At 39.3% G+C, this 27,926-nt stretch overlaps 8 protein-coding genes across 10 annotated transcripts in view; 3 read left to right on the top strand and 5 right to left on the bottom strand.

The window, feature by feature from the left end:
* Positions 1-1,832, bottom strand: part of SNF4Agamma (SNF4/AMP-activated protein kinase gamma subunit) — a 59,724-nt gene extending 57,892 nt beyond the window's left edge. The window contains exon 1 of the mRNA XM_017249356.3: positions 1,460-1,832. The gene's annotated coding sequence lies outside the window, so the exon portion shown is untranslated. The remainder of the gene's footprint in view (positions 1-1,459) is intronic.
* Positions 1,833-2,544: 712 nt separating this feature from the next.
* meigo (Solute carrier family 35 member B1 homolog meigo) lies at positions 2,545-6,214 on the bottom strand. Its single transcript, XM_017249318.3, has 3 exons — positions 5,886-6,214; positions 5,374-5,835; positions 2,545-5,309 (listed from the first exon to the last, which is right to left on the bottom strand). Exons 1-3 carry the CDS (start codon positions 6,151-6,153, stop codon positions 4,945-4,947), a joined length of 1,095 nt encoding a protein of 364 aa, XP_017104807.2. The 5' UTR covers positions 6,154-6,214; the 3' UTR covers positions 2,545-4,944.
* A 1,626-nt stretch (positions 6,215-7,840) lies between these two features.
* Usp8 (Ubiquitin specific protease 8) lies at positions 7,841-11,657 on the bottom strand. 2 transcript variants are annotated; one of them, XM_017249454.3, is made up of 8 exons: positions 11,522-11,657; positions 10,952-11,452; positions 10,722-10,884; positions 10,190-10,663; positions 9,719-10,141; positions 9,095-9,325; positions 8,581-9,035; positions 7,856-8,514 (listed from the first exon to the last, which is right to left on the bottom strand). In XM_017249454.3, the coding sequence occupies exons 1-8, from the start codon at positions 11,614-11,616 to the stop codon at positions 8,184-8,186; spliced, it is 2,673 nt and encodes an 890-aa protein (XP_017104943.2). In that variant the 5' UTR covers positions 11,617-11,657; the 3' UTR covers positions 7,856-8,183. The 2 variants fall into 2 exon arrangements, with proteins under 2 accessions (XP_017104944.1, XP_017104943.2); XM_017249455.3 differs by lacking the exons at positions 9,719-10,141; positions 10,190-10,663; positions 10,722-10,884; positions 10,952-11,452; positions 11,522-11,657 and adding an exon at positions 9,391-9,672 and having other exon boundaries at positions 7,841-8,514.
* Positions 11,658-11,880: 223 nt separating this feature from the next.
* Positions 11,881-13,428, top strand: Trm7-34 (tRNA methyltransferase 7-34). Its single transcript, XM_017249460.3, has 3 exons — positions 11,881-12,021; positions 12,077-12,726; positions 12,781-13,428. Exons 1-3 carry the CDS (start codon positions 11,901-11,903, stop codon positions 13,366-13,368), a joined length of 1,359 nt encoding a protein of 452 aa, XP_017104949.2. The 5' UTR covers positions 11,881-11,900; the 3' UTR covers positions 13,369-13,428.
* Positions 13,429-13,454: 26 nt separating this feature from the next.
* Positions 13,455-17,617, bottom strand: mTerf5 (mitochondrial transcription termination factor 5). 2 transcript variants are annotated; one of them, XM_017249457.3, is made up of 5 exons: positions 17,512-17,617; positions 15,131-15,362; positions 14,091-15,069; positions 13,809-14,033; positions 13,455-13,743 (listed from the first exon to the last, which is right to left on the bottom strand). In XM_017249457.3, exons 2-5 carry the CDS (start codon positions 15,315-15,317, stop codon positions 13,455-13,457), a joined length of 1,680 nt encoding a protein of 559 aa, XP_017104946.2. In that variant the 5' UTR covers positions 15,318-15,362; positions 17,512-17,617. The 2 variants fall into 2 exon arrangements, with proteins under 2 accessions (XP_017104946.2, XP_017104948.2); XM_017249459.3 differs by lacking the exon at positions 17,512-17,617 and having other exon boundaries at positions 14,091-15,084; positions 15,227-15,366.
* Non3 (Ribosome production factor 2-like protein Non3) lies at positions 15,637-16,878 on the top strand. The gene is made up of 3 exons (XM_017249462.3): positions 15,637-15,766; positions 15,825-16,040; positions 16,103-16,878. Exons 1-3 carry the CDS (start codon positions 15,747-15,749, stop codon positions 16,809-16,811), a joined length of 945 nt encoding a protein of 314 aa, XP_017104951.2. The 5' UTR covers positions 15,637-15,746; the 3' UTR covers positions 16,812-16,878.
* Positions 16,823-17,593, bottom strand: LOC108130827 (COMM domain-containing protein 2). The gene has a single exon (XM_017249463.3). It carries the CDS (start codon positions 17,591-17,593, stop codon positions 16,892-16,894), a length of 702 nt encoding a protein of 233 aa, XP_017104952.2. The 3' UTR covers positions 16,823-16,891.
* A 1,198-nt stretch (positions 17,618-18,815) lies between the features above and the next one.
* Mdh2 (malate dehydrogenase 2) lies at positions 18,816-21,001 on the top strand. The gene is made up of 4 exons (XM_017249461.3): positions 18,816-18,998; positions 19,170-19,377; positions 19,985-20,181; positions 20,237-21,001. The coding sequence occupies exons 1-4, from the start codon at positions 18,933-18,935 to the stop codon at positions 20,774-20,776; spliced, it is 1,011 nt and encodes a 336-aa protein (XP_017104950.1). The 5' UTR covers positions 18,816-18,932; the 3' UTR covers positions 20,777-21,001.
* The last annotated feature ends 6,925 nt before the right edge of the window (positions 21,002-27,926 follow it).

Below are 27,926 nucleotides of genomic sequence, written 5' to 3'. Positions count from 1 at the left end.
TTACGCGATTTGCGTCTGTAGAAAAGAAATGGTAAACTTTTGCCCATCCCCATCACAAAGGAAATTTCCTCTATTTTTGTTATTTTTCTTTTCTTTCGGGCTCACGTCCAAAACATGTGACTTGAAAGCCCCCAGTGGGTGACATCATGGGCAGTGGGCGGCGATGGGGTGGTGGCGGGTAAGGACCAGTGGGTGGCAGCACAGAGTGATGTTTAGCGGGCAGACAGTTGGGCACACACGAACTTGACAAATGAATTATGAAATGAAGAAAGGGAAAGAGTTTATAAATAGCGTCCGAGGAGCCCCCTGTTCTCTTTGAATCTGTTTTATTGGCCGCTAAATTGGCTTTTTCCTTGCTTTTTGAAAATGTCAAATGCGTTTGTTGGCCTCAGGTGAGCCGTGACGACAGAAACGCGAAAGTAAAAGTTGTAAAGTCTCTGCAAAGGATATATTTTGGGAGGTGGGTTCATTGTTTTCTGCATCTTTAGTTCTGTATCAGTAGCTACTAGCCATGTAAGTCCCTTGAAAAAACGTATTGCGGTCAACAAATATTGACACTTTTTATATCGAACCATTTGTCAGACATATTTTTCAATAAATTATCCATATGAGATATACTCCACATGACGGTAGTGTTTTTGATTATCATCAAATTATAGAGTGATTTGCAAAATCGAGGAACATATCAAATAAAAATTCATCCTTCAGCCACAATCCATCTCTTTCTGCCTCCGTCGACCTGTGTTTCCCTATCTTTTAGAATGAGAGGCGCATCCGAATGGCGTTATTTGTACATTTGCTTGTGCATTTGCGACACTGGGCCCGGCTGTTATTTATGCATGTGCTCTTTGTTTTGCTCGACTGTCATTATTTTATTGTTGAACTTGTGCGGGCGATAAGGCTCCGCCAGTCACTATCTGTCGGGATAGAAGAAGAGGGGCGAGTCGCAAGCATAAATCACTTTTCCACAATTATTCCGTTTGGCGACACGCTGATAAGTGGAGTATGCATGACATTAAATTCAGCCCATAACACAAATTTTTACATAATGTTTGACGGGGGTTCCTTCGCCGGCTTCGGGTTTTGTTGAATGCAAAAAAAGGTTGTCAACCGGCAAAATGCTAACGGTACACATCGTCTAGAAACATAGAAATCGAGAGAGAGAGAGAGAGAACCGTCATTGCTTTGGGGGTGTCTGCACCCTCTTTTCCCTAAGAACATGTGAGCAAAAATTTACAACGCCTGCAGCGCGCTATTATCTCGAATTTATAAGCATTCGACTTAATTTATATTTGTATTTGCCTTTGTTTTCATGTCCCCTCTCACTTTCGATCGAATTTAGTTGCTAAAATTAATCCAAGCACTAAAAGACACTCACACCCACACACGCACGGACGTCACCAGCTGGCAGCAGCGCCAACGGAAAACAACAACATCGCGACTGCGAAACCGAACTCACCTAATAGGAAAATATTATATTTGATTTATGCAAACGAGCAGCAAATTCGTTGCGCCCTAATATTCTCGTTCTTCAATAGCACATCCAGATTTTGTCCAACAGTTAAAATGCACAATACTTTGCACTTTTGCTTTCCCCGGAAGCACTGTTAATTTTCTATTGCATTTTCCCGCGGCGAATACACTAACATCCTTTTTTTTTATTTTTTGTTTTTTCCGCAAGAATAGCGAAAGTAACACACTTAATATTATTTAACACCGTCACGTTTATGAGTCACTGACTTTTTTTTATAATACGCACACCGAAAACTTAATTTGTCCATTTTAAAAATATTCCGAAAATTTCAGACCGCATCTGCAACGGCAGAACTGTAAGGGTTGTCACGTTATAACATGCTTTTGTGTAAGAAATATCGATATGTTTTGGCTATAGTGCTGTGTAACAGTAAAATCGTTTAAAAGTTAGCTTTAATTTTAACAATAATAGGTAAAGAAAAATAATGGTTAATAGAAAACTTTTAAATTTCTGCAAATAGATTTTTAATCAAATTAAAAAACTCTTGAAAAGAAAAAAGCCAGAGGACGCGCGTGTCACGCATGCGATTTATCTGATATCCATTTCTGTGAGGAAAATATTTCTTAAAAATAGGAACTTAAAAATATTTCTACGCGGCACACGGTATTTTTATTGCATGTGCATTACAATAATATTTTTAGTGATTTTAAAAACTAATAAATTAAATGTTCATAAATTAACTAGAAAAACGAACTAAACCTTTAGGTAATAATTCATTATAATAAATAAAAAACGATTGCTTTAAATTTTTAAAACAGCTAAAGACACGGAACGGTCCTAAATATAATTATGTATATAAAAATTTAATTTTAAAAAATGTATAGCTCCACTTATTCGACTTATAACTTACGCAAGCCGATTAAAAAAAAAAATAATAAGAAAGTTAAAGCCAATTTTTACAGAATTACTGAACAGGACATTCTATTCGAGATGATTGACCAATGACTCGTTGTTTCACTTTTAATCAAATATCTCCCCAACCAATGGAAATTTTTTTTTATTTAAAATGATTAAATGACTATTTCATTATTTATTCAGATCGGACGCACAAGAAAGTTTTTACTTCTTCGGCTATATATAAATTGTAGTCTCCTCGGGCACTTTTTAAGTTACAGTACGTGGACTGCCGTCTCCAGTGATATTTACAGTATTAATATAAGCATTGTTAAGATAATTTATAGCCTAAAGATAAGTACATACGTTAAACTTTAAAAATTCATTCATATCCCAATAAATTGAATAAACAAATTTGTCTGCGAACAGATTATAAATTCTGCCAATTTGTTTTGTCATGGTATTTTTTTTATATAGAAACTAGCAGTACCCTGCCACGTTTCGCTGTGGCATATTGTTGTTGCACGCATAAAAAATAAGTCAAACAAAAAAGAATAATTTTCAAATTAATTAAATTCTGTAATACTTGTGGGTATACAATATTCTTTGTTTCTCCTCCTTAATCATTCATTATTATTTCTGTATTTTAGTATATAGGTTGCTCTTCACTCAAGCACCTTGTGATACACGACATTTTTTTTTTTTATTATCAGGCGCAAAAACAAACAACGCAGATGGTTTTCCGACCCGTGAACATGCCACGTATAATTGACCATGGGAAAAACATGAATGTTCTAGATTTAAACCACAAACTTTTAAGGATTGGGCTTGTGATTTGTTGATTGTCATGGCAAATGCAAGACGTATCGGAAATTGAAGTCTTTTAAATTCAAACGGCATATCGGTTGGGATCATCGGGATCCTCGGAATTAGAACTTCCTCACCTTTGAATTTTCCTATCATTATCGTAGCGTAAATTACATTGTTCATCAATTTACTAACCACCAAACGCGTACCGTTGCACAGTTTTGGTTGGTTTATGTTTCGAAGCATGATTACTACGGAGCCAACCTTTAGGCGTAAATTGTGCGGTGGTAAGCCAGGCACGTCCAAAGAGTTTAAAAATTCAATTGGATAGTTGGTGGCTTCATCTTCATTTGTGACGCAGTCAATAGATTTGAATGAATGCATTGTTCCAATGATCTTATTTTGAATTATGTAGTTCAGGTCATCTACATCTTTATTCTTAGCCGCTAAAATTGCTCGCTCACTCAACCATTCATTATTTTTGTAGTTAGAAATAATATTTGGAAATACATTGTTGATAAGTTCGTCTTTTGATGAGACAAAATTACAAAAATTATTTGGAAATGATATTAATCCGCTCGATTCATCGACAGGTACTTGACCATTACCGATAGTCAGAAATTGCTCCGAGAAATCTTCAGCAGATGTATCATTAAGCAATGTAACTCTCATGTTTGTTATCAGCTGCAGTTTCTTCACATAGCGCCATAGATTTGACGATTTGAGGCAAGCGTTTATTTCGTCGGCAGCCGCAGATCTTGGAATTACTGGCAACTTCACTTTATCATTAACGCAGCATAATCCAGGCGTTTCTCCGGAAAACTTTAATGCACCACAATACTCGCAAACAACGTCCATTTGCCCAATGCAAACGCTAGGATGCAAGCTGTAATCATTGCTGCAATCGTATCGAAACGCAGCTCGATTCAAATCAGCTAAAATTTTTCGTCGCAAATTAAAATCTATTTGAGAAGCACGAAGTCGAGCCTTACTATTGCGGCTCTGTTCACGTGCAATTTCTCGTTCTTCTTCAGTCCTTTCATATGCAGTATTTTGTATTCTTCTTGCATTACGGCTTTGTCGGGAAAGATTCGATCGTCTTGGTCGCGGCATTATTAATTAAACTTCACTTCACTTCAATCCACTTGTTAATTATTTATTTAATAGAAATAGTTTTAATATTGATTTCTTACAAATATCAATAGAGAGTGCAGAGGCTCTAGTGGTGCTTCAAGTTGAGGCAATTTCACTTTCCCGGAAGCGCAACACAATCTTTTTGGTTCGTTGTTAAATTTGAGAGCCTGACTATGAATTTGACTTCGTTTGTAACTGACATTTTGACATTTGACATTTTCTTCTTAGCTGTCTGCCTAAATAAAAAAGTATGGGCCAGGGAGGAACGCTGTCGAACGGGACAAAAAGTATCCTATGTCCTTCTCCTGGCTCTAAGCTACCTCCCTACCAATTTTCACTCAAATCTGTTCTTCCGTTCTTGATTTATAAGTGTTGTAACATAAAACACGTTGTTCTTTTATATATATAGACTTATCAAAAAATATTGTTGAAATAAATATTTTTACTGACAACAACAGTTGTTTTGCTATTTTACACTCAATAATTTATGAACTTAAATCAACGGTTGCTGCTTTAAGGTCAAGAATGCTGAGTTGGCTAAAGCTAAACCTTTTGTACGATTGCAATTCCAGGAAGGTGAAAGACGTGGCCCAGTAGCCGGGTGTGCCACACAAATACATATAAAGTTTATATGTTCATTTAAATTCGGCTGTATACTTTTTCTTTTCTTCTATTAGCTTGCCTTCAACTGGTAACTTTTTGGCCGCAGACGATGGTGCTGGCTTCTTACCATATATCATGTCAATAAAGAGGGCAGAAAACACGAGAACTGCTCCAAACCATTGGCGGCCGATGAGAACGTTACCAAAGAGCAACACGGAGCAAAGGACAGTGAAAAATTTGCGAGTAGTGGTAACCACGGAACAGGCTAAGGGCCCAAAGTTCGCCACCATTAAGAAAATGAAGAACTGGCCGAGTACGCCACACACCGCAATCAGCGAAAGATGTGTCCACGCTTCGGGATGTCGCAGTGTGAAGTACAAAAACTCCTTGGCCTCACCTTTAAATAAAAGAAAGCCCATATAAATGGCTGCATACATAGAGATTTTGTTCTAACAACGAACCTGTAAAAAGCATAGCAAAACCTAGCATCAAGGTGCTCCAGAAGTTCATGGCCCTCATCATTTGCTGACCCGAGGGTAAACTAGCTGCTCGGATACGTTCCTGCACTGCACCCGTCAAGCCGTCCATGGATAGGCTTAGGAAGAGTAAAACCTCGCCCAGTAGGGTAGTCTCCGCCGGAAGATTTGACACTTTACCCTCCTTGTACATAAAGAGGATTACGCCCACGACGATAGTTAACACACAGGCATAACGGATGAAACTGTATGATTTTCTGCCAATCAGCACACCTAGAATCATCACAGGAATGGGCTTCGCGGATTTTCCAACCACAGCTGTCGGGTACGGAACCCACCGCATGGCCATGTTAGTGGAGACCATGGCCAAAAGGTATGTTAACGAACAGGCCACGTAGGAACCGGAATGGGTGGTGTCTTCCTTTTGGGGTCTCACAGTCAAAAGTACTAAAATAATAAGGTTAAAAAAGAAGACCGGGAAAAAAATATTTTCTTACATTTGGCGAACACATAGTTGCAGAGGCATTGCACCCAAACCAGCGCCAACGCGTAGGTGAAACGTTCGCCCACGGATCCATCCGCTTGCACTTGGTCCCCATAGCGGCCTCTCGTTAGCTTCTCCTGCACAATTCCATAAAGAAAGTAACAGACGAAGATGCCCACGGCGTATATCACGAAACGGCTGCGTTCTGGCAAATGCATGGCGGGTGGCTTTATTAATAGGTCAACGCTGTCGATTGGTCCTTGAATCGTGCTGCACTGCATCAAACAGTTGAACCCGGCGGCTGCTGGTGCAGTGATTTTGTTGATTACAGAGATCTAATACGTGGTACATGGCGGTGATATTGTTACCAGACCTTACAATGGAAGTAGCCTCGATGCCAGACTGTCAAGTGGCAACTCTTTAGTTTTAAACAAGAAACCCACACCTAACAAAGTTTAAAGGTATGGATTCTCAGAAAAAAATTTTTTTTTAGGATTTAAAAAAAAATCCTAAAGGATTTTAGATTATATGATTATCAAAATGAAAAATAACTACATATATCCAAAACTTCCTTAATGTCTCACAAATATTATGTACATACTCCATAAAATTACGTAGTCGAAGGCCTCGTAGCTAGCACTACAACCAAATGTTAGTATTAGTTTTGTAAGCTTTACTATCATCTTTAAATAAAATAAAATAAATAAATAAATTCAGCAAGGAAACAGAAAGAAAAGTCTATAACACCTCAAATAGATTTCCGATTTGACTGAATTTTTAGCTGTAGAATAGCCATTAGAATAATTTGGCTTTAAAACATTTCCCAAAAACATTAAAAAACTGGCGTTACAACGCGATTTCCCTTTTTGGGGAGGCGTGCCACAATTTTGACACAAACTTATAGACTTAAGAAATCTAAGCCTTCAAAATTTTAACACGCGTGTATGGGAATCGGTATTACTTACATATATGGGTATATCTTCTCTAAAAATCGTGATTTGGCTTAAATTTGTTTCCTATAGCTCTATTTCTTATAGTCTCCGAAATCCACCATTCATACGGACAGACCGACATGGTTATATCGAGTCGCCTGTTGATGCTAATCAAGAATTTATACACTTTATGGGGTCGAAGAATATTCCTTCTCTATATTACATACATTCACACGAATACAATATACCCTTGTACTCTGGAGTACCGGGTTTAAAAATATTCGGAGAGGGTTATTTTAGTGGAAAACTAAAATAAAGCATTGGGTCAGATGTCAAATTCGTCCCTAACGAATAATTGACGTAAAAATGAAGAAGAAATATGAGTTATTACAATATTAATATTATGTAAATAATATATAATATAAATAATGAAGAAGAGATGTACAAAAGCAATTATTCTCCAACATTCGATTTTAGATAATTTTGTACAAACAGCAATTAGATTTCAGTTTTGTGAATCTACATACTTTGGTTTGAATTTTGGAGTTGTGTTTTTGTTGGATTAAATACTAAATTTAAGTTTATTTTATAAAAATACTAAATATAATAATTTAAAAATGTCTTTAAGACTTAAAGTTTGAGATGAGTTTAAACTTTAAAGTATGAGACAGTTTAAAAACTATTCCCATTCCCTATTGGGTTGTTTAATCAGATTAACGCCAACTTTGAGGCAAGTTTTTTTTTCGTTTCAAATGTTAAACATTCATGCTTTGGGAAGAACAATGGCACTGGGAAACTAACTTATTTCAGAGTAAAATAAAGTTGAAAGTTGAAGTTTATTTATTGAAAATTGATGAGTTCTGATTATATTGAAGTGGATTGAGTTCTGTAACTTGGCGCGATAATACAGATTATAGCCTCCCAGTCCAAAGTATAAGTCCATCATTCACTATGGACTTAATATTGTTTAGAGGGATATACAAATTAAACAATTTTGTTTTTTTATAGAAATTTTATTTCGTTTATTTGGTTTTAAAATATACTTTTAAAATACAATAAACTATATTCACACATACCTATCAGGGTATGTAACCCCTTTTTTTATACTGGTAATGCACTTGAAGTATTTTAAGTTAGTGAATGTACTCGTTCCCGTAGAAAATACGCCCCCATACATTACACTATTCATTCAATTCGGCTTAAGGGCCTAGACAACAACAAACAAGCGATTATCGGCCTAAAAAGCAACAGTTATGCGGTAACTAATAATTAAAATATTAATTGATGCGGCGACTAGACCTTAGATGCTATCAAAACGAAAACAAAACAAGTTGAAAACGTATAGAGGAAACTGAGAAGGATAATATGCTTCAGATTTTTCACAGCGACATTTGCATGGGTGGCAGCCAGGTGTAGAAGAGAATATAAGCTGCGCTGGAGACAACATTGGAGGTGTCCAAAGCGGAAACAATTTGATCGTCGAATTTGAACCACCTGCCGTAGTTTGCACTCTTACAGAAGGCCGTGTAGTGCCCTCCTTCCATAGTGCCGTAGTGGTTGGAAACGGCATAAAGTTGGTAAGTTTTTGGAGTAACGGCTCGAGATTCAGCCCGAGCGATATACGGGGTCATTTCCAGATTATCCAATGGAAAACGCAGATAATTTTGTTTCTTTATGTAGGCGCCTGTGTTGCTTGGATCCGCATAAAATCTGTTTCAATAATTCAAATATATATAATAGTAAATTTTGAGATTTACATTTACTATAATTACTCACCGCTTCAGATGGACTACCAGTACTGGAGGCAGCTTGGATATATCTAGCTTTTTAATTGCATCTCTCTTGGTGTTGCAGTTCGGACAATTCCAGCCTTGGATGCGCTCCCCACTAAAGTACATGTCCATGCACTGGTTTAAGTGACACACATTTGAGTTGGGCGGCAGCTCCAGGCTGAGATTCGAGAAGCACTCGTAAGTGGCAGATTCCCTATTGCAGGCCACGCACTTGACGGTGCTCTTGATCTGACCGTAGAATAAATGCAGGATCATACTTTCCTTGGCCTTTGTAAACTCCAGCCAAGCCTTTTCCGAAGCACTGATTGTCTCCCTTTGGCGGGCCACATGCAGCGTTTGTAGGTCCGAGTGCAGCCAATCCATCAGTATGGTAAGAAACTCGTGGGAGTCTTGCTGGTCAACGCCACGGAAGATCTTTTGGTACTGACCCACTACATACTGCAATCGAATAAAAAGTTAAATGAAAAACTTCATTTTTTTTAACACTATCAACTTACCCTTAAATCCCGGCTAGCCACGCACTTATACTGACCGTTCCACAGTTCTTTTATAAGTGCGGCCACCTCCTCGATGACTTGTCCATTTGTTCTATTGCTCCGGTTGATGTAGCTCTTGTACTTATCCGAAATGCAATACTCGGTTAGCTGCGGCGTATTACTCAGGCACTGTAAAATGCTGTTCATGTAACAAGTATTGCCCAGATTTTTAAGACCAGTTAAGCCACGACCCTGAAATCACACAAAAAGGAAAAGGAAATTAACATGGGTGAAGACCATCTGATGCAAGGAGTTACTCGACGCAAGGGGAAGATAGAGCTATAAATGCTGTATGTGGGCGGAGCTGCTGGCAGCTGAAACTTGACGCCTGCCACGCAAATCATTCGCGGAATCCTGTTTGCTTCCTCTTGTGAAACGTTTGGCAATTGAACGCGGCTTAGCTTTTTTTTCAAGCATTCTTTGAGTACGGACAGCGAGCGACTGAGCAAGGGGCCGGCCACTGAATGTCTGGGCTGTTGTCTTCAAAACGTGACCCCACGTTTATTGATTAGACTCGTGTGGCAGCTATTTTTATGTGACCGGGGTGATTCAGCTACCCATTTTCTTCGACCATCCATCACTTACCACATTCTGACCCTTGACGGGTGAGAAATCACGGACCCGAGCTGGTGAAGACGACGATTTATTCCGTTGCGGCTTCATTGCCCGATCAAATGTGGGTCTTTCAACAGGATCCAATGGGGGTATTTCATCTTCGGACAGCTTAAGCAGAGAATCTAGGCTCTCGGAAAGGGCGTGTACTGGTAAAGAACTTGGCGGCGGCGGTGACTTATAATGTTTTTTTGCTTCCCGGGCAATTGCAAGCTGCCGCTCTCTCTCCTGGCGCTCTAGTTCGTGCTGCTCGTCAACCATTTGACGTTCCTGAATTTTAGTCTCCACGTTACGGGTGGCCTCCACATCCTTAGAAGATATCCTTTGTGGTGTCTCAGTTTTTAACTGTTCCTTATAGCGGGTGACTTCGTCACGTAATCGATTGTTTTCCAGAATCTGCAGAAAATAAGTTATTGATGCATTTTATATAAGAATAATACTTACAAAGTCCTGCTGTCGGCTCTCCAACTGCAAAATGCGGTAGTGCAGTTCCTGGTTATCGGCAGCATCTCCCTCAGCGGTTCGGCGCTTCCATAGCTCGAAGGCGTTTTCCAACTGAGCATCATTTTGCTCAGCTCGTTGAAGAAACTCCTCTTGATCTCGCATAATCTCAGCTATTGGTTTGGCCTGGGACACAAGTTTCGCCTGGCCCTGTTCATAGGTCTTCAGGGCTGCTGGTTTGCTGGCCCGATTGATGTCTGGTCTCGTTTTAAAATCCCGCGCACTGATGTCCTCCTTCATAGTGATGTCATAGATCGAAGGATACTCGATGTCGTCAATGGTTTCAATGTCGTTGTTGTTCTGCTTCGGGGCCTGCACGCTGGGATTGGTACAATGAGTGGGGTACATCATTATGAAATACTCGTAGCCGCCATCAACAATTTGAATTGGAGCGCGATAAGTAACGTCAGGATCCCACTGGATATATTACGTTTTTATTGATTAAGTTTCTTTAATGTTTTGAATAGTTACATACATTTTTCAGGATATCCAGAAGCGTGGCAATTGCTGTATTCGCAGCCGGCTGGGCATCTTTTGTGTTCCAGTCCATAAGCACCACCGAATCTTTGACAGATCGCGAAGCCCACGATGCTTTAGCGCTGCTACTGAGTCGCGCCTGTAGTCTACCCGCCGACATTCTGAAGAATACATTTTTTTAGAATGGAAGTATCTTAGTTACTTTGTGGGAATATTTCGCTTACGTACCCTGACACTATTACTTCTTCGGGTACATTGAACGCGCAGTAGTACGTTAGGTGCGAGATATCGTAGTCAGAACTAGAACGGCAGTCCATGACCAGAACCGTTTTTTCTTGCATGCGCCGGTACAGCTCCTGGCAGCTAATTAGCCCCAAACGGGAAAAGTCTTCTGGCTGTGAAGAAACGGTCGTAGTGGATGATTCAACCACTGTTCGACCATTGACAAAATCGGTGATTGGTTCAAGCGTCGAAGGTTTGCATAGCAGTGCGTAGCGGTGCGCCAAGGAGTTGGCAATTATCTCCAACGAGTCCATTATACGACGATTCGCGTCGGTGTCGCCCAACATTTGGCGCACCGTTGACTTGTGGTTGGCATAGTCGGACTTTTTGCGAATGGCGGACAACATGTTGAAGTACTTCATATAGGTAATGTAGGCCAGTTCCTCATCGCCTTCTAACCGGTACTCCTCTGCAGTGACGTACAGTTTTCTAGCGGTGTTGAGTAGCCTAAAAATATATTTGAAAAAAAGTCAAATCACACGAATCAGCAAAATTTTTTTTCTAGTTTCAGTTTACATTTTCATGTTCTTGTCGCGCAGATCGGGAATGCTAGTCATCTTCTCCAGGCTCTCGAGATTAGAGCTCATGTACAACTTTTTCAACTGGGCCATGTTTTCGGATGGGTCTTTGACTGCCGCACGCTTCCAAAGGGTTACGGTGTTAACTTGAGCTGGAAGCAATTTTAATAGTCAAATTTTCTTTTCTCATAGCAGAATTTGTCAATCTGTGGCAACAACGACCGAAACACTTTTGCGACGATTTCCAGCCTTGGATTTTGTACGTTTTACAGCACTGTTAAAACTATTTTAACGATAGCGATATCGAGTGACAGCGATATATTGTGAATGAAATTTATTTCACTGTTAATTTGTTTTGTCAAAAATAATTTTTTCTGATGGGAAAAACTTCAAAGGATAAGCGTGACATATTCTACCGTCTCGCCAAGGAGCAAGGCTGGAGGGCGAGAAGCGCGTTTAAATTGCTCCAGGCGGAGGAGACGTTCCACCTGTTGGATGGTGCTCCAGAAACCTCGTGTTTTTATTCAAAATACTCATTTTCAACAAATTGCAGGACTTTATCGCGCAGTGGATCTCTGTGCCGCCCCGGGAAGCTGGTCTCAGGTGCTGGCTAAGCACATGTATGAGCCACTTTCGCCAGAAGACAAGAAAAAGGTCAAGATCATCGCTGTTGATATGCAGGGAATGGCGCCCATCGAAGGTGTTACACAAATGCGCGAGGATATCAGCAAGGAGTCCACTGCGGAAGCTATTATAAATTTTTTTGAAGGCGAAAAAGCTCAAATCGTAGTTTGCGATGGAGCTCCCGATTCCACAGGCATGCATGACTTTGATTGTTACGTTCAAATGGAACTGGTAATCACCGCCATAAGCATCGCCACCTACATTTTGGAGGAAGGTGGCTCGTTTGTGTCGAAGATATACCGCTGTGACAAAACTAGCAGGGTCTACACTCAAATGAAGCGCTTTTTCAAGGATGTGTGCGTTTTTAAGCCCTCCGCCTCAAGGAATTCCAGCATAGAAGCGTTTGTGATTGGTCGACAGTTCTGCCTGCCAGAAGGGCACGAACTGTGCAACTTAACCCTCGAATGGCAAAAAGATCCATCTACATGGATTGAGGAATTTACAGGGTATCCTCCCGCTGTTCACGTTCCATTTTTCGCTCACAAGGGTGAATGGGATTCAGACCGCACATACGACTTGGTATGTTTTTGCATCTGCAAATGGCCATAATAATGTATTTATTTTGAATTCCAGGATGAAGATTACGTCTACCATGAGGCTGTGCAGGAACCACTGACGGCTGCCTACCAAGAGGTTAAAAAGAAAACTGCTGAAATAAATATAAAGTACGAGCCCATTGTTGAAATACACGATGAGCCTCTACTTAAGGATTGGGTAGAAAACGTTTTAAATCTCAAGTACGAGCCTCCTAAATCGATTCAAAAAAATATCAAAAGTAAGACAAAAACAAACCAAAAAAATAACAAATCAGAGGCAGGGTGTTCTGGTTCCCCAAAAGCTAAAGACTTGAGTGGGGAAGAGTTTGATTCCGATTCTAAGGATTTAGAAGATTTAGATCAATCTTCAACAAGCCAGGGAAAAGATGATGATAAAAGATGTGTACATGAAAACTCTAAACAAATAATAGACTTTTCTGAACTACCGTTTCAAGAAACAATAGAACAAGAAGCTTCCACAAGTAAAAGAAATACTGCGTCAGAAAATAACGATCAGGGTGCTCTACATTATGAGGCGGCTAATGAAGAAACTGGCGACCAAACAGCTAAAATTGGAGACTTAGAAAAAAGTGTTAATTGTAATTTAGAAAATAAAATCTCTTGATGTGAACATTAACCGAAAGATACTACATTAAAATCCATTTGTTGTGACTTCCATTAACAAGTTATGTACAAATCCATTTATTTTGCCTATAAATGCTGCATACCAAGCTTTTCAGAAGGCTTTACACCGTATTTATAAACTTTGTTGAGGCTTTCAGGAAAATCGGGCAAAAGATTATTAAAGTTTTCCACGTGATGTGTATGTTGCTCTGTCCAGATGCCATCGCCGGTGAAATGAAACTCTGATTCGATAAGGTACAAAATGAGAGTAAGAGTCTCGTTATTGCTCAATGCATGGATGCCTGTTAAAGGCAATTGGAGTTCCTCTAGCGCATCGGGTAATTGCAAGAGCTGAAGTTTTTCCTCGATGCGTTTTCTATTAAATGAACCATTCTTATTGGTGCTCAAACAACATTTTTTTTTGATAGTTTTCATACTCACATGGGATAAAGAAGTAAGTGTATGTTGGTAAAGATCTCCTCCCTCCTAAACTTTTTACTTCGTAAATATTCCAAACACTGCTTTACATGAAGCACAGGTATGTGACACCAATTCGGGTGACGGGAGAGGAGATTTCGCAAAACCTGCTCATCCTTGGACAAAACGTTGCTCAAGTAGACAACGATATCACGACCCTTGGTACGATCAGATCCATCTCGAGCAAATCTAAAAAAGTAGTGTTTTAAATAATTTTAAATTTATCTCACAAAGTTTCTTCAGTACTTGGCAAACGCCTCGGAGCCGCAGGATAGGATGTGTAAGGAAGCACAGCGCACTTTCAGCTGATTAAGATAATCCAAACGTAGACGAGCCTTGTTTTGGTAGTGAACTAATCGCAACACTCGTGGATTGGTGCCGAGTACCTGAAACTCCTCGATTTGCTGTAGATCTCGCAAACGTTCCAATACCGTGTCTGGGCCTAAGGTTAAAATTTCCAAGCAACGCAAAACAGCATCCTCGCTGATCCCAAACGCATGCACGTGCTGCAGAGTCTGCTTCAAGCTATCACAGGTGGACATCAGAATTTTGGGTCGACGGAAGCCAATTTCCCGGATATCCTGCGAATCAATGGTAGGTATTTCTCGCAGTATTCGCCGCACATTATCAGCATCTGCGTGAAGCAAAAAACTGTTTTTTTTTAAGCGCTCTACAGAAAATTTCAAGTCAGTTGTAAGCAACTTCACAGTGTCTTGCAAGGAGCAAAAGCTCTTGTGACGGACGCGGGAATAGACCCGCCACAGCTTAAGGAGATCTGCATCGTCCATCTGGAGCCTTTTCCGTAGATAGGTGTTTAAAAGGGATTGTCTGAGGCTTTTTAGGGTTAGACTCTCATTGTTCAAATCCTGGTCATTTACTGGTAGACTTATATCCGTAAAGGAGTCTGCCAAAAGCTTCGCCACCTCGACATTGTAGGGTATAAAACCGTGGGCCTTAAGGATGTCTATGGGTTTGTTAACCACTGTCACGTACTTAGCCAGCGTCTGGATGGTTACATTTTGAAAGCCGCACTCCACCAGAACACTATGCCGATTGGACAACGTAGAGGCTCCATAGTAAATAATCATGGGTTTGGTTATGATGTCTTCGGCATTATACTTTAATGATTTAAGCGTATCATAGGAGTTTAGTAAATCCTTGCGTTTTAAGGATTTTAATTCTGGGTGTTTTTCCAAGGCAGCGGCCCAAGCGCGGTAGTTGCTGCCTAGTTACGAATGTGCTATAAGTATGCATATTTTGTTTAATAATATTTGAAAATACCTCACCTATAGTTTTGGTCAAATAGCTAGCATTTAGTGGTTCTTCCGTTGGTATTTCCACGGGAGAGTGCTTAGGCAGTTTTGGTTTTGAAGTTTCCTTACCGGTGGTCTTTTTTGACGAGGCCAATCCTCGCACGAATTGGCCCAAGTTACGAGCCAATAGTTGTGCTTGATTTTGGCCGTTGCGCAGCATAGTTAGAGCATTTCAAAATATTCTTATTTACATGCGACCAAGAATCTTTAATGATATGGGCATATGTATGTAACTGATAGTGAGAGAAATGGCAACTGTTGCTAGCAATCGGTGATGCCCATTTGGGTCAATAAACCACCAATTAAAAATGTAAACATTTTTTTTATACTTAGGGCAGGATTAAATGTAATCTATTTTAAATTGTTTTAAAATTATAGTTTTTTGAATTAAAGTAATAACCCAGAAAAATGTATTGAAAAAATGGCAGCACCTACATATGTATATCAGCTGTTACCAGTGGCATGCCACTTCGACTTTTAAACATATATTGATAAAGTTGGCAGCACTGAGCGTCTTCTACACGTGCATTATTCCTAATAATTGGTTACTTTATTTTTTCTGAATTACCTAAATAAGAAGGCACCAAAAATGTCACTTTTGCGTATTAGGTAATAGAAACCCCTTTATTTCCCTAAAGTCGTTTAATAAAACTTAATTTTATTTCAGGAAACCAAAGACCCGAAAGGGGAAAAAGGTTCTCCTAGCAAGGGAACCGCAGTTGATTGAATCCGCCCGCACAATGCTGTTTTTAGACGGTAGAAAGTGTGGAGGTAATGTGAAACTGTGCATGAAAGATCTGCAGTCGTTAAAAAAACCACTGGTTAAGGTCCTGAATAGGAAGAACGATATAACTCCCTTTGACGATCCATCTTCTTTGGAATTGTAAGTCCTTTGTGTTTTAAATTGTTCAATTAAATTTAAAAATAATTAAATTTTTAACCTAGCTTAACAATGAAAAATGATGCCGCACTGTTTTCATTTGGTTCCACTTCCAAGAAGCGACCAGATAACATCATATTGGGCCGCATCTTTGAGAACGAAGTACTGGACATGTTCGAGTTGGGGATCAAGAGGTATCAGGCAATCTCCGAGTTTAAAAACGAGAAGATTGGAACTTGTGTGAAGCCATGTCTGGTGTTTAATGGTCCGAAATGGGCACAAACCGAGGAGCTGCGGCGCCTTCGCAACCTTTTCATCGATGCATTCCAAAGGGAGAAGGTTGACTCAATTCGTCTTCAGGGCATTGAGCACGTCATCAGTTTTACTGTCACCGACGATATGAACATCCTCATGCGTTCATATAAGATATTGTTAAAGAAGTCCGGTCAAAAGACGCCACGCATAGAGCTAGAAGAGATTGGACCTTCAGCTGATTTTGCTATTCGTCGCACCAAAATTGCTAGCGAAGATCTGTATAAGCAGGCCCGCAAACAGCCGAAGCAACTTAAGGTCGTTAAAAAGAAGAACATCAGCACCGATGCCCTGGGCAACAAGAAGGGCCGTGTCCATCTGGGCAAGCAACAAACTGGATCGATACAGACTCGTCGCGTGAAGGCTCTCCGGAAAACACCCGAGGAGAAGAAAGAAAACCGTCAACGCAAGAAAGTTGCTCTCAAAGCAGCCGCTGCCGAAGCCATTGCGTCATCGCAATGAAACTGTTCACCTTTAGTTACATTTAGATTTAATAAATTGGTCCAAATTAAAGTAGCGTTAATATCTATGCGAGTTCTGGATTAATGTATGCCATCTACTATGTTTCTGATACGCCGTGTCTTTGACTCTGCAAGTGCGTCCTCCAGAGTTTTGATCATGTACAAGAGACTGCTCACATCGGTTTGCACCAACATATCCTTGCGGTGTCGCCGCTCATCTTCGTGCATGGCAGCAAGCTCCTGTTCACTTCGTCCAGTGGCGTCCACCTCAAGAAGCTCCCGGTTCTCGTTTTTTGGTTCGGTATGAAGATAAAGCTTCATTGTCACTGTGACATTACACTGGTCCAGCAGGCTCCGGGATGCTGTCCGCACTTCGAGTCGCCAGTCAAGGTTGACTAGCCTATAGGCACGAATGTTGGCAGACTTAATTGAGCCCTCCACAAAATTACGCTTGCTGGTCACGAACTGCTCAAGAACATCCACCACTTCATCGTCGATATCGGCGAACGTTTGTCGCAGAATAGCCTGAATATTGACGGAACTGCTACTGACGCAAGTGGTGACGCTGATAAGAAGGGATATTAAAGCCTCTACCGCATGCTGCACAACCTCCGGATCCCCCGTGTTAGAGAACTTTTTTGCCAGTGCTTTATATCGGTTCAGATTAGGGCCATTTATCAGATAATCAAAGGCGGACTTACAGAGCTCAACGACATCACTAGCAGGCCTCTGAAGCAGGACCAGGTGATTCCGTTGCTGTTGGCTTAGCCGCAGAGACGTCATTTTAGACACTTTTTTTTAGCAAATCCGTTGAAAGGTTTAGTTGAAAGAAACTGAAATGTACAATAGTAACGATGATCAAATAGCACACATTAAGTAAATTAACTAAGCTAACCTTCCACTGAGAACGATGAGTTTTGAGGTTCTTCAGGGTTTAGGAAAAAGATAATATCTTTTTTTCCGAAAAACGTAAACATCATTTGGGGAAAACAAAAATGTAAATATCTGCGGCTACAAAGCGAGAGAGTGATGGTTAACGTCCTAAAGAACAGTGCTGGGCAGCAACAAATTAGTTCACCATAATTCGTAACGGAAAATAATTTGTTTTTAAATTCTTTTAAAAGATTCCGTTTTTTGTTTGCTTTACTCTTATACTTAAGGGGTTACGCCACCCTGACCGCGTGGAAACGGGACGGTTTTTCAGGAATTTCTTGTGACTAAACTAGTTGAGATAGGATTTTTCCACTTTTATTTCTATTCAATACAACTAATGAGCTTTATAAATGCTAAAAAAAAACTTTTTTTCTATGCAAAATGGCGGAGATATGAACATCGGCGATCATCGGTTTTTCCGGAGTGCTCCTTGATGGTGGGCATGATTCACGTGTCAATTTTCATCTCAATCAAGTAAACAAATTTTTTTTAAAAAGTGATAAATTTGGAACAGAGTGACGTAGCCGTTTAAGAAAAAAAAAAAAAATTACGCAAATGAGAGCACTTCAAATATTGACTCAGTTTTTTAGTTATCATGCCCACCGTCTTGAAAAAAGTGGTTTCGAGAAAAACGCAAAAGAAGAACAGAAGTGTCTTAGGTGCCCTCCTGCCGTGCCGATTTAAAATAAACATAACTTCCATAATTATCAAGATATTGTCTTCGGGGACGTCTTAAAATACGCGTAAGAATATAGTCTTTTAAATTAAGTAAAGAAAAAAATTGAAATTTTTTGAAAATTTCAGGGTGGCGTAACCCCTTAAAAATTTATAATAGGTAATAAAAGGTATATCTTAACTTATACTATTAAACAATTATTTAGCTCACTATTATTAGACTCAGCTTTTTTGGTGCCTCAATAATAAAAAAAAATTTTTAAAACCAAATACCCCTTAATAGCCAGCAAACGATGTAGGTAACACACTATCTTTTTTCTTAAAAAAAAAAAGCTCAGAAAGCTCTTTTTGATCGCTTTGAACCAAGTTGGCACACCCGCGATGCGTGGGTCGCACAACAACAAAATACACACCGGAGATTCGCAAAGCAAATCGCCTCATTGGTCGTTGGGATTTAGTTGGCAGTGTTACTTTAATTGTTTAACCAATTTTTGTACAAAACAAATTTGCAAATATGCTGAAGCAAGTGACGAAACAATTGGCCCTGCAGGGAGTGCGCAACTTCTCCGTCAGCCAGCAGGTGAGAATGGAAACTAGCAAATCCCGTCTAGGAATTAGCTCCGCCACTGAAAATGTTTACGTAACATGCGAAATTGCATCTCACAATATGAAGCAAATGGAAAATGCAACCAGCTGGCTTGTTACAGCATTAAATACTAATTCCAGGATTTATCTTTTAATTTTCCGGCAGAACAACTACAAGGTCACCGTTTGCGGTGCCTCCGGAGGTATTGGCCAGCCCCTGTCGCTGCTGCTCAAGCAGAATCCCCTGGTCACCGACCTGGCTCTGTACGATATTGTGCATACGCCCGGTGTGGCCGCCGATCTGTCCCACATCGACACCAAGAGCAAGACCGCCGGATTTATTGGAGCCGACCAGCTGGGCGATTCTCTGAAGGGTGAGTAAAGGGCAGCATGTGAGGTTAGGTTAAGCAAAGGTGGAAAATTTACAAAATAGCTCCAGAATGTGGGGATGATTTATCCAATCGGATAAAGCTTATACACTTTAGAAGGTTACATCGGCGATTTCTATATTTAAATATTCAATACATTTACATAAAATACATTAAGTTTAATGATAAGAAATATATAAGTAAGGCTAAAATCATGACAGATAATACGATTTATGGGGCAACAAAATATTTAAATTTGATTTTTTCTTGAGTTTTGCATATTTATGAATTTTATATGTTTTTAATAAGCTGAAACTTACCTCTAGTCAAAAAAAAATCTCAATTTATCTTTTATTTAAGTATTGGGTAAAAGTCCCTGTAAAATAAAAACTTTCATGTTATTTGCATTAAGCACATTTTATGCTCTGATAAGATTGCTCAAGAGACCATAGGCTCTGATAAAGACAGCCACTTTGAGACCGTAGAAAGGTTATTGGTATTTTTAACGACGTTATCAAAAGCACTGACTTATCAGCAGTAGCTAATAGCCACGGAGATTGAAAAATAAAAGACCAAAGCTCAAAGTGATTAATTATATTTGCAACGTTTGCAGGCTCCGATGTGGTCGTCATCCCTGCTGGTGTACCCCGCAAGCCCGGCATGACCCGCGATGACCTGTTCAATGTTAACGCCGGTATCATCAAGGACATCTCCAACTCCATTGCCAAGAACTGCCCCAAGGCCCTAGTGGCTATCATCACCAACCCGGTGAACACTTGCGTGCCCATTGCTGCCGAGATCCTCAAGAAGGTTATTCAAAAGTAATCGGAAAGAAGATGGTGATTCTAATTTTATCAAATTGCAGGCTGGTGTCTACGATCCTAAGCGTCTTTTCGGTGTCTCCACCTTGGATGTAGTGCGCGCCCGCGCCTTCATCGGCCATGCCTTGGGCGTGGATCCCCAGACTGTTCAGATCCCCGTTATCGGAGGACACTCCGGTGTCACCATTCTGCCTGTCCTGTCCCAAAGCCAGCCTCAGTTCAAGGGTAACCAGGATGCGATCGAGAAGCTGACAGTGCGTATCCAGGAAGCCGGTACCGAGGTTGTGAAGGCCAAAGCCGGAGCTGGCTCCGCCACGCTTTCAATGGCTTACGCTGGAGCCCGTTTCGCCGGTTCCCTGCTGAAGGGTCTTAACGGCGAGAAGAACGTAATCGAGTGCTCTTACGTTCAGTCAACCATTACTGAAGCTACCTTCTTTTCCACACCTTTGGTCCTTGGAAAGAACGGTCTGCAAGAGAACCTGGGTCTGCCTAAGCTCAACGATTATGAGAAGAAGCTGCTTGAGGCTGCCATCCCTGAGCTGAAGAAGAACATCCAAAAGGGCATTGACTTTGCAAATGCCTAAGCGCGATTGATTTAAAAATATGCTCACCCACCCATCCATAGACAAATTGCTTAAATCAATGTACTTCACTAGCGTCTTTTGTCCAATTGGCACTATTTCCTTAGAAAATCTTTCTTGGTATGTCCTAAGATAAAAGAGATCTATGCTCTGCGTGAAAATAATGCAAAGTTGATATATGATATATATGAAAGATATATGTATGAAACAATAAATTAAAAACTTGGAGATTTAATGGTTTTTTATTAAGTTCAGACAATATTATTTTTTTTACCGAAATGCGTCCTATTTCGAATTTTTATATGGGCATTTCTACAAAAAGGTCAGCTAAAAATGTAAAAAATTTTTAATATTGCCAAATTTATGGATGTATTTTTAAAAAGAAATGACCGAAACTTTTACAATACTTACCAGGGTTTTTCAATGGCAATATAGACCTTTGGAATGTCAAATAAAAAAAAAAACATTTTTACAGGCAGTTCTATATTTAATTATTTTGCATAGACAACATATGATAAGTTTTCAGTCGTTATACTAAGTTGTCCATTATTTGTCTAAAAAGACGGGAAAAATCAGTTAACAGATAATTAACAAATAAGACTATGAAAATCTGGAACGGGTCGCGTAATACCGCTACAAACCAGCTCTCAAAATAAAACAAGAAAGGATGGCTATAGACGAGTTTCTCGACTATAATATACCCGGTACTCTTCTCTTCCACCAACAATTTAACTTAACTTCATAGTTTAAACTTTAAACTCTAGCTGGATGTATTTATTCCAAACAACAAATTTTTGTTGCATACATTTGCGTTTTGGGCGAAACAACAACTACAAACCTGCGGCCATACTATCGATTCAGTAGGAAAGCACACTAAATAGTCTATATCTCCTCTAAAAATTATTTGGCTGCTGAACTGCCGCTAATACCAGATTTCTGTTTGGGGGGCGGGAGTAATAATTGTCATAATTTTGACAAGTTCCCAAGTTCCAAATCTGATAGTTTTATCTTTTATAGTCTTCGATTCACGCGTTCAAAATTTTGGACCGTTTGTATGGGCAAAGGTATATACATACATAAATATAATGCAAATATAACCCATAAATATAAATATATGGGTCTCCTATAAAAAGGAAATATAATGTCTTTAATACTTTATGGGATCGGAGATAATTCCTTCTCTAGATTACATACATGAACACGACTACAATATACCCTTGTACTCTACCCTTGTAATATTCCTACACGGCATAAAGATATTCTTTGTAAAGTTTTTTTCTTGCAAGTGCCGAATTGAACGTATTGTCGGTTTCGGATGATAGCAATCGACGCGTATTTAATATTCCCTAGTCCTGATGTAGTGAATCAAAATCTCCTTAATTTTACCCAGATTCCCAAACCAAACGACTTTTGACTTCTAATAATTTTCATTTGGTATATCACTCATGTAAATCTAACGTATTACAATTTGTAATTCGTCGGATATATGAAGTGATATATATGGAAAATATATTGAAAATCTTCAAATATTTAATTTATTAATGATACATAATTTCCTATATAAGTGATAAGAAAATTTCTTATTTACATGATAAGAAAATATTTTCATTGATTTATATAATTGATTCAAATTTTGAATTGATTTATAAACTTCTTATGTGCCTTAAATATTTTGCTTTTTCTTACATTTACTTACAAATGTTATTGGTGTTAAAAAAAAAGAATATTCAAAATATACTTACACTGGGAGTAACGATTTTATTCTCGTTAATGCTGTTACGCTATAGATGAAATTAGTTTGGAAAACATTTCTGAAAGTGTTGAAAACTCTCTTCCACTATTCTCTCGCAGATATACACTATGCTAACACGTACACACCCATACTGATGCAATCAATTAAGCTTCGTTAAGATCAATTTAAACCTGCCCGCATGTCATGCCCGGTCTCCCTTTTCCTCGTCCCTGGTCAATCCCATGACTCTGTCTCACCAGCCTCCATTTCGCGTACGCATTTGGAATTTCTGGTGGGACTTGTCTATATAAGAAAATATATGTGTGAGACAAATATTTTTTCACATATTCGTTTATTCGAAAGATTCGTTAATTCACACCTTAGGCTTATGTTTTTTAAAATAATAGTCTCGAAATATGGTCATCTCCTTTACTTTAAAAACAGGTCATCCCCACTACCCAGTGCCCCGTCATTGAGGCCCTGAAGTTAAAAAAAAAAACGTAGATATTGCTGGGAGGAAATTTGCTTTGATACTCCTCCTCCGTCTTCCCTGACTTTAATAGATCATTACAGTTTTAGAAAGGCTCTTCAAGTCTTTGACTTAAAGAAATTATTATTTTCTTTTATTAATTTATTTCTAATAAAACGCGTACACATTTAATCTATTGAATAAATATTGATCCCCACTGATTCCACATTCATTTGCACTTGTTTTACCAATTGAAATGCGTGCCACCAACTTGAATCGGGCAAATTGGATTAAGTTAGACAATTTGATTTTTTCATTAAACCAGAGACGACGCGATGCAGACCATCTACAATAATTCGTATCTGTTTAGACGGTGTCAGGGGAGAGCAGGATGGGCAGTCGAAGCACGCCCACGACCTTATTATTGGCGATCAAAAGGCAACGATAACAAAACCAAAACAATCAATTGATACAATTCCATTCATGAAATCAAATCGAACTGCAAATCGAGACAATTTGATAGACCAGGCTGGGCTTCTTCGGCCTTCGTCCCGCCAATTGGCAGAATGCCTTAATGAAATAATGAGCAGGAATCAATTTTTCCGACGCCACTATATGCAATACAAATTAAATTGCTTGCCGGCCGGCATTTTATATTAAAACAAATTGGGATCCATGGATTTACCAGCACATCCAGAACAGCCCCTTCCCCGAGTTCGCGATGAATTTTTGTAATCGACCTTGTACAATTTTATTTAATTACAAACAATTAAGTCCTCACACAGATCCACAACGCCAAAAACGATAAGTGGTGCCTCCAAACAATGGCAGTGTCAAGTGCAGTGTCGGTAATCACAATTAATTAAATATTACCACACAAACCGATTGAGAAATTAATAAATGCAAGAAACTTTAATTTTACCTTAAAAATCAATGAAAACAAACTAATTACCAAACTACCAAAGTTAAAAAGTTTATAAAATAAAATTCCTATTTACTTTAAGACAGCTAAATATTATTCAATAATATTTAAATTTAATTTACTATGCTAATCAGTGGATCTTAAATATTAAGAATCTTAAAAAATGATATAATCTGTCTAAAATTACTTAATTATAACGTAAATGCTCGATTTCTTATTAAGTTTAAGCTTCTTACAATGTAGTTTCGATACAAATTACATAATTTGCCAGTTTGGCCAACAAATCGCCATGTGACAACGATCGTGCCGCTCAAGTTATCGGCCACAGTTGCAACAGTGCCACATTAAATGGCGCCTTCGCCTTAAATAAGTCACAATTGTCGGCAATTAATTGGAATTGCGCGCACTGTGTTGCGATTTTTCGTGAATCGACTTGCCCAAGACCCAAAGCCAATTACACGGGCCAAACCAAGCGGTTGACATCTTCAGCTATATGCTCCATGTGCCCCACATTTCGTGTGCGATATGCGATAGCAATTGTCCAATGGAGATTGCGTTTAATTTATTGGCGTCCACTCTCACTTTCCCTTTGATTGCATTAAGTATTTAGGGGCGATTTTGTGTGTGGGGGCGGGGAGTTGGGCCAGTGAGGACTCCCTGATTTGAAAGGGTTGTTGAACAATTATCTCGTGTAGGCGGAAGATTTCTTAACAGATTATATTAAATATCCAACCAAAATAATTCGGTTGTTGATACTAAGAAGCTTGCACCGATTCTATCGGGAGCATAAGAATCCCGATAATATAGAGATATAGAATATTTATAATTAGAGATCACTCTCTGTAAAGATCACTGCAAAACACTCTGCAAGTAGAGATCACTAAAAACTTCGATTAAATCCCATTATTCTTAAATATGCCATAATCACGCTAAAAAGTATGCTATACATTTTTGGAAACTACAGATATGTAAGAAAGATTTTATGAGCTACAAGTATGTGGAAAACAAAACTCACTCCCAAATTTTGGTAAAGTCATGACGATACAAATCTCATTTATGGAAAATGTTGGCAAAATCATAAAGCAACAGAAAGCTAAAAGCAAAATGAATAAACCAATTTGAGTCAACGTTTGTGATCGTCGCCGTTCGTCTGGGTCATATGTCAGATACTGCTCTCACATCCGTCCCCACAACTGTTCAAGAGTATGTACTACATATCATGTAAAGCGGGCACCAGAGGGGTATAACAACCCGAACCGCAATCGTAAGCACCAGGCAAGTTGGACCCCAAAGTGCCATGGAGAATTAACGAGCCGAAAATGAGAAAAAAAAAACTATACATCTTCGTCAGCAATGCCACTGGAAAGCTAGAGGAAGGGCCGGGTCCGGGAACAAGTACATACATATGTACGTTTACGGCTCTGGCTACGGGTCGACTTGCAGACTTTGTCTCGTGGGCAGTGGATTTCGAAATACGCACTGAAAAAAAGGTTGGTTTTACTAAAACTAAGAGAGTATAATGTTTTTCTTTAAAGAATAAACTATGTATGTTTAAAGACAGTTCCTAAAATACATTTAATGTAACTTAATTTTTTTGCAGTGTAGTGATCATAAGTCGAGGTTTTTCATTTTTCATTTTATATTTTTTATTTCTCCTGAACACTGAGAGAGCGAGAACAAATAGCGACTGCCGAGGCAGAAGTGAAACTAAAATACAAAAACTATTTGATATTTTATGCGGGATTTAAATTGATCTTAACGAAGCTTAATTGGACGCGTCTGTATTGGTGAGCTCTACTCTTTACTCTGGCACGGAACATAAATGTGTAGTATCCATACATATGCCTAAATGTGAAAGATTGACAATGTGTGAGCCGAGCTTGAGCCCGCCATATTGGAATTTCGTTGTGCAAACTGATCACAATCGCCGATCCAAAGCCAAGCGAATGGAAATGGTAGATACAAACATATGTTCGTAAATATTCGTATATTTGTGAGAATGTTTGTAGAAATGCATAACAAAACGTCGTGGCTGTCTCCACTCAGATCGTAATACAATGTGATAATGCCATGCCCCTGTCACCGAGGATGAGGGAATTTTGCTGATGTTACCGTGCAATATTGCCACTGAGGATGGACTGTCATGTCGGTGGGACCAGTGTGGATGCGGCGACTTGGCGATAGGCTTGGGTATCTGTCTGCCCTCTGTTGGCGTATCTGCCTATTGGTCTGTCCGCCGTCTCTGAGTACGTGTATAGTTATGGAAAAAATATGAAAAAATATTCAGTAAAAGCTTAGGCGCGCTTGTTGCTTGCCAGCGTCAACTGTACCAAGTAGTTCCTATCGCATATGTATTTAAAACAAACACAATCCAACTGCAAAATTCCAGATACAGTCAAATTATAATACAAATAAAAGTATTTTATATGTAGTTTTATTTAAATCTTTTATGCATTTGAAACGTTAGCCTAAGACCTTTTCTGTGTAATTAGGTTTATAAAATCTTTAAGTCCTTTTCTCAAACTGAAATTTTTCTCAAAAGGTTCAAGGATCAATAATATGTTTGACTTATGATCTGGCCTCAGATATAATCAACGTCATCTGATTTTCTCAAGGTTGTACGGGAGGAGCATTAAACTTCCCCCTTCAGTGACTGTATCCTGGCACCATCCTCTAGCTCAGGCCCTCATAATTGGTGAATTGGCTAATGCAAAATATTGTCTGATTATTCACACGCAACAAGAGGTCCGCACCCCAAAGACTTTGTACCTTCCAGTAACATCCCTCCCATTCTGGGTCACGACCCAGTACCCACAGTACGGGGTGTATTTATTTGTTTTCATCTTTCGGCACTGATCGCGTGCCTCGCATCCATTTCTCAGACCTCGATTCCGTTTGCCCGCATTTTTGAACCTGCAATGCCGAAAAGTATCGAATTGTCCAATGTGTCTGTGTGAAAGATTTTTTTTGTAATTTCGTGTGGAATTTGATGGGTTTCCTTCCTCTTTACCGCCCTTCAAGCGATGGGAAAATAGTTGATCCTTCTTGAATTCCCGGGAAGCTCATGCTTTTAATACAAGATCAATGCGGGTTAAATGGGTGACTTCTGAAGTTCCTTAGAAGTCCTGTTTGACTCTATATATAGTATTTCCTTATTATTTAAGTTTTTTTTATAAATATATGTATAATAAAACTGTTAGTAAATATTTTTTAGCAGCTCTAATTATTATTATAAATTAATAATATTTCTAGAGAAGCATTTCCAAAAACCTAGTCCATGCATTCCTTTGCTTTTACTGCTTTTACTTAATTCTTATTAGTGGACACAAACCTACGATCATATTTTCATCGGTGATCCCAAAATCTTAATAATTGTATAAATTTGGCACTTTCCCTTCTTGACTGTAGCCCGCATCCTTCGCCTCCCACTTTAAAATATCCCGTGAAATCGATGGGTCTACCCAAATGAGCCATAACTTAGTCCCGGTCTAAGTGCGGTGATCAAGGTACCAGCATTTGGCCAAAAGGTCACACGCAACTCCAGTGAGTCCTTTTAAAGGGTGACTCGCGTGGCGGGAAGAATAAACCGTCAGAAGTGGAAGGAAGAGGTCGCAAGCGTGCCAACCGATTGCCGATCCTTCAGAAGCCTTGTAATTTAGGGGTTGTCCAATTGGAAACCCCGATCTTGGGCTATCCCTCCAAATTCCGCTGCATTTATGTGAATAGCGACTGTGCATTGAAGGGAAATTCGTTGTGAGTCAGAAATTAATGACTCGACCAACATGTGTGAAAATGAAGGTGGATTGTTAGGGATAGCCAAACGAAAATGATATAGCTTTGCCATTAGGCAAATTAACAGTTACAGCAGTCAGGGACGTTGGGGCCAGTAGGAGTTGCCTCCCTTTGATTATTTGTTGGAGTCTTTCAGACTTTATAAATTCTCTTTAATAATCGATAATAAGATAATATAAGTTTTTCGAAAACGAAGAACTCCCCGTTTTCGATCTAGTTAATTAAAAGAATAATTGCC

The sequence above is a fragment of the Drosophila bipectinata genome, chromosome 3R (genome assembly GCF_030179905.1).
Source record: "Drosophila bipectinata strain 14024-0381.07 chromosome 3R, DbipHiC1v2, whole genome shotgun sequence".
In the NCBI taxonomy this organism is placed as follows: Eukaryota; Metazoa; Arthropoda; class Insecta; order Diptera; family Drosophilidae; genus Drosophila; species Drosophila bipectinata.
Note: the sequence above shows the minus strand (reverse complement) of the source record. Positions and strands in the feature narration are given on the sequence as shown.

Coding starts and splice junctions, on each gene's coding strand:
- mTerf5 (XM_017249457.3), bottom strand. CDS start 15,317: ATGCTGCGCAACGGCCAAAATCAAGCACAACTATTGGCTCGTAACTTG. Junction 15,070..15,130: donor CTATTTGACCAAAACTATAG/GTGAGGTATTTT, acceptor ATTCGTAACTAG/GCAGCAACTACCGCGCTTGG. Junction 13,744..13,808: donor CACTTACTTCTTTATCCCAT/GTGAGTATGAAA, acceptor TTCATTTAATAG/AAAACGCATCGAGGAAAAAC.
- Non3 (XM_017249462.3), top strand. CDS start 15,747: ATGTCACTTTTGCGTATTAG. Junction 15,767..15,824: donor ATGTCACTTTTGCGTATTAG/GTAATAGAAACC, acceptor ATTTTATTTCAG/GAAACCAAAGACCCGAAAGG. Junction 16,041..16,102: donor GATCCATCTTCTTTGGAATT/GTAAGTCCTTTG, acceptor TTTTTAACCTAG/CTTAACAATGAAAAATGATG.
- meigo (XM_017249318.3), bottom strand. CDS start 6,153: ATGCAGTGCAGCACGATTCAAGGACCAATCGACAGCGTTGACCTATTA. Junction 5,836..5,885: donor CAACTATGTGTTCGCCAAAT/GTAAGAAAATAT, acceptor TTATTATTTTAG/TACTTTTGACTGTGAGACCC. Junction 5,310..5,373: donor TTTTGCTATGCTTTTTACAG/GTTCGTTGTTAG, acceptor TTTTATTTAAAG/GTGAGGCCAAGGAGTTTTTG.
- Usp8 (XM_017249454.3), bottom strand. CDS start 11,616: ATGGCCCAGTTGAAAAAGTTGTACATGAGCTCTAATCTCGAGAGCCTG. Junction 11,453..11,521: donor CGCGACAAGAACATGAAAAT/GTAAACTGAAAC, acceptor ATATATTTTTAG/GCTACTCAACACCGCTAGAA. Junction 10,885..10,951: donor GAAGAAGTAATAGTGTCAGG/GTACGTAAGCGA, acceptor TGTATTCTTCAG/AATGTCGGCGGGTAGACTAC.
- Mdh2 (XM_017249461.3), top strand. CDS start 18,933: ATGCTGAAGCAAGTGACGAAACAATTGGCCCTGCAGGGAGTGCGCAAC. Junction 18,999..19,169: donor ACTTCTCCGTCAGCCAGCAG/GTGAGAATGGAA, acceptor ATTTTCCGGCAG/AACAACTACAAGGTCACCGT. Junction 20,182..20,236: donor CTGCCGAGATCCTCAAGAAG/GTTATTCAAAAG, acceptor ATCAAATTGCAG/GCTGGTGTCTACGATCCTAA.
- LOC108130827 (XM_017249463.3), bottom strand. CDS start 17,593: ATGACGTCTCTGCGGCTAAGCCAACAGCAACGGAATCACCTGGTCCTG.
- Trm7-34 (XM_017249460.3), top strand. CDS start 11,901: ATGGGAAAAACTTCAAAGGATAAGCGTGACATATTCTACCGTCTCGCC. Junction 12,022..12,076: donor GACGTTCCACCTGTTGGATG/GTGCTCCAGAAA, acceptor AACAAATTGCAG/GACTTTATCGCGCAGTGGAT. Junction 12,727..12,780: donor CAGACCGCACATACGACTTG/GTATGTTTTTGC, acceptor TTTGAATTCCAG/GATGAAGATTACGTCTACCA.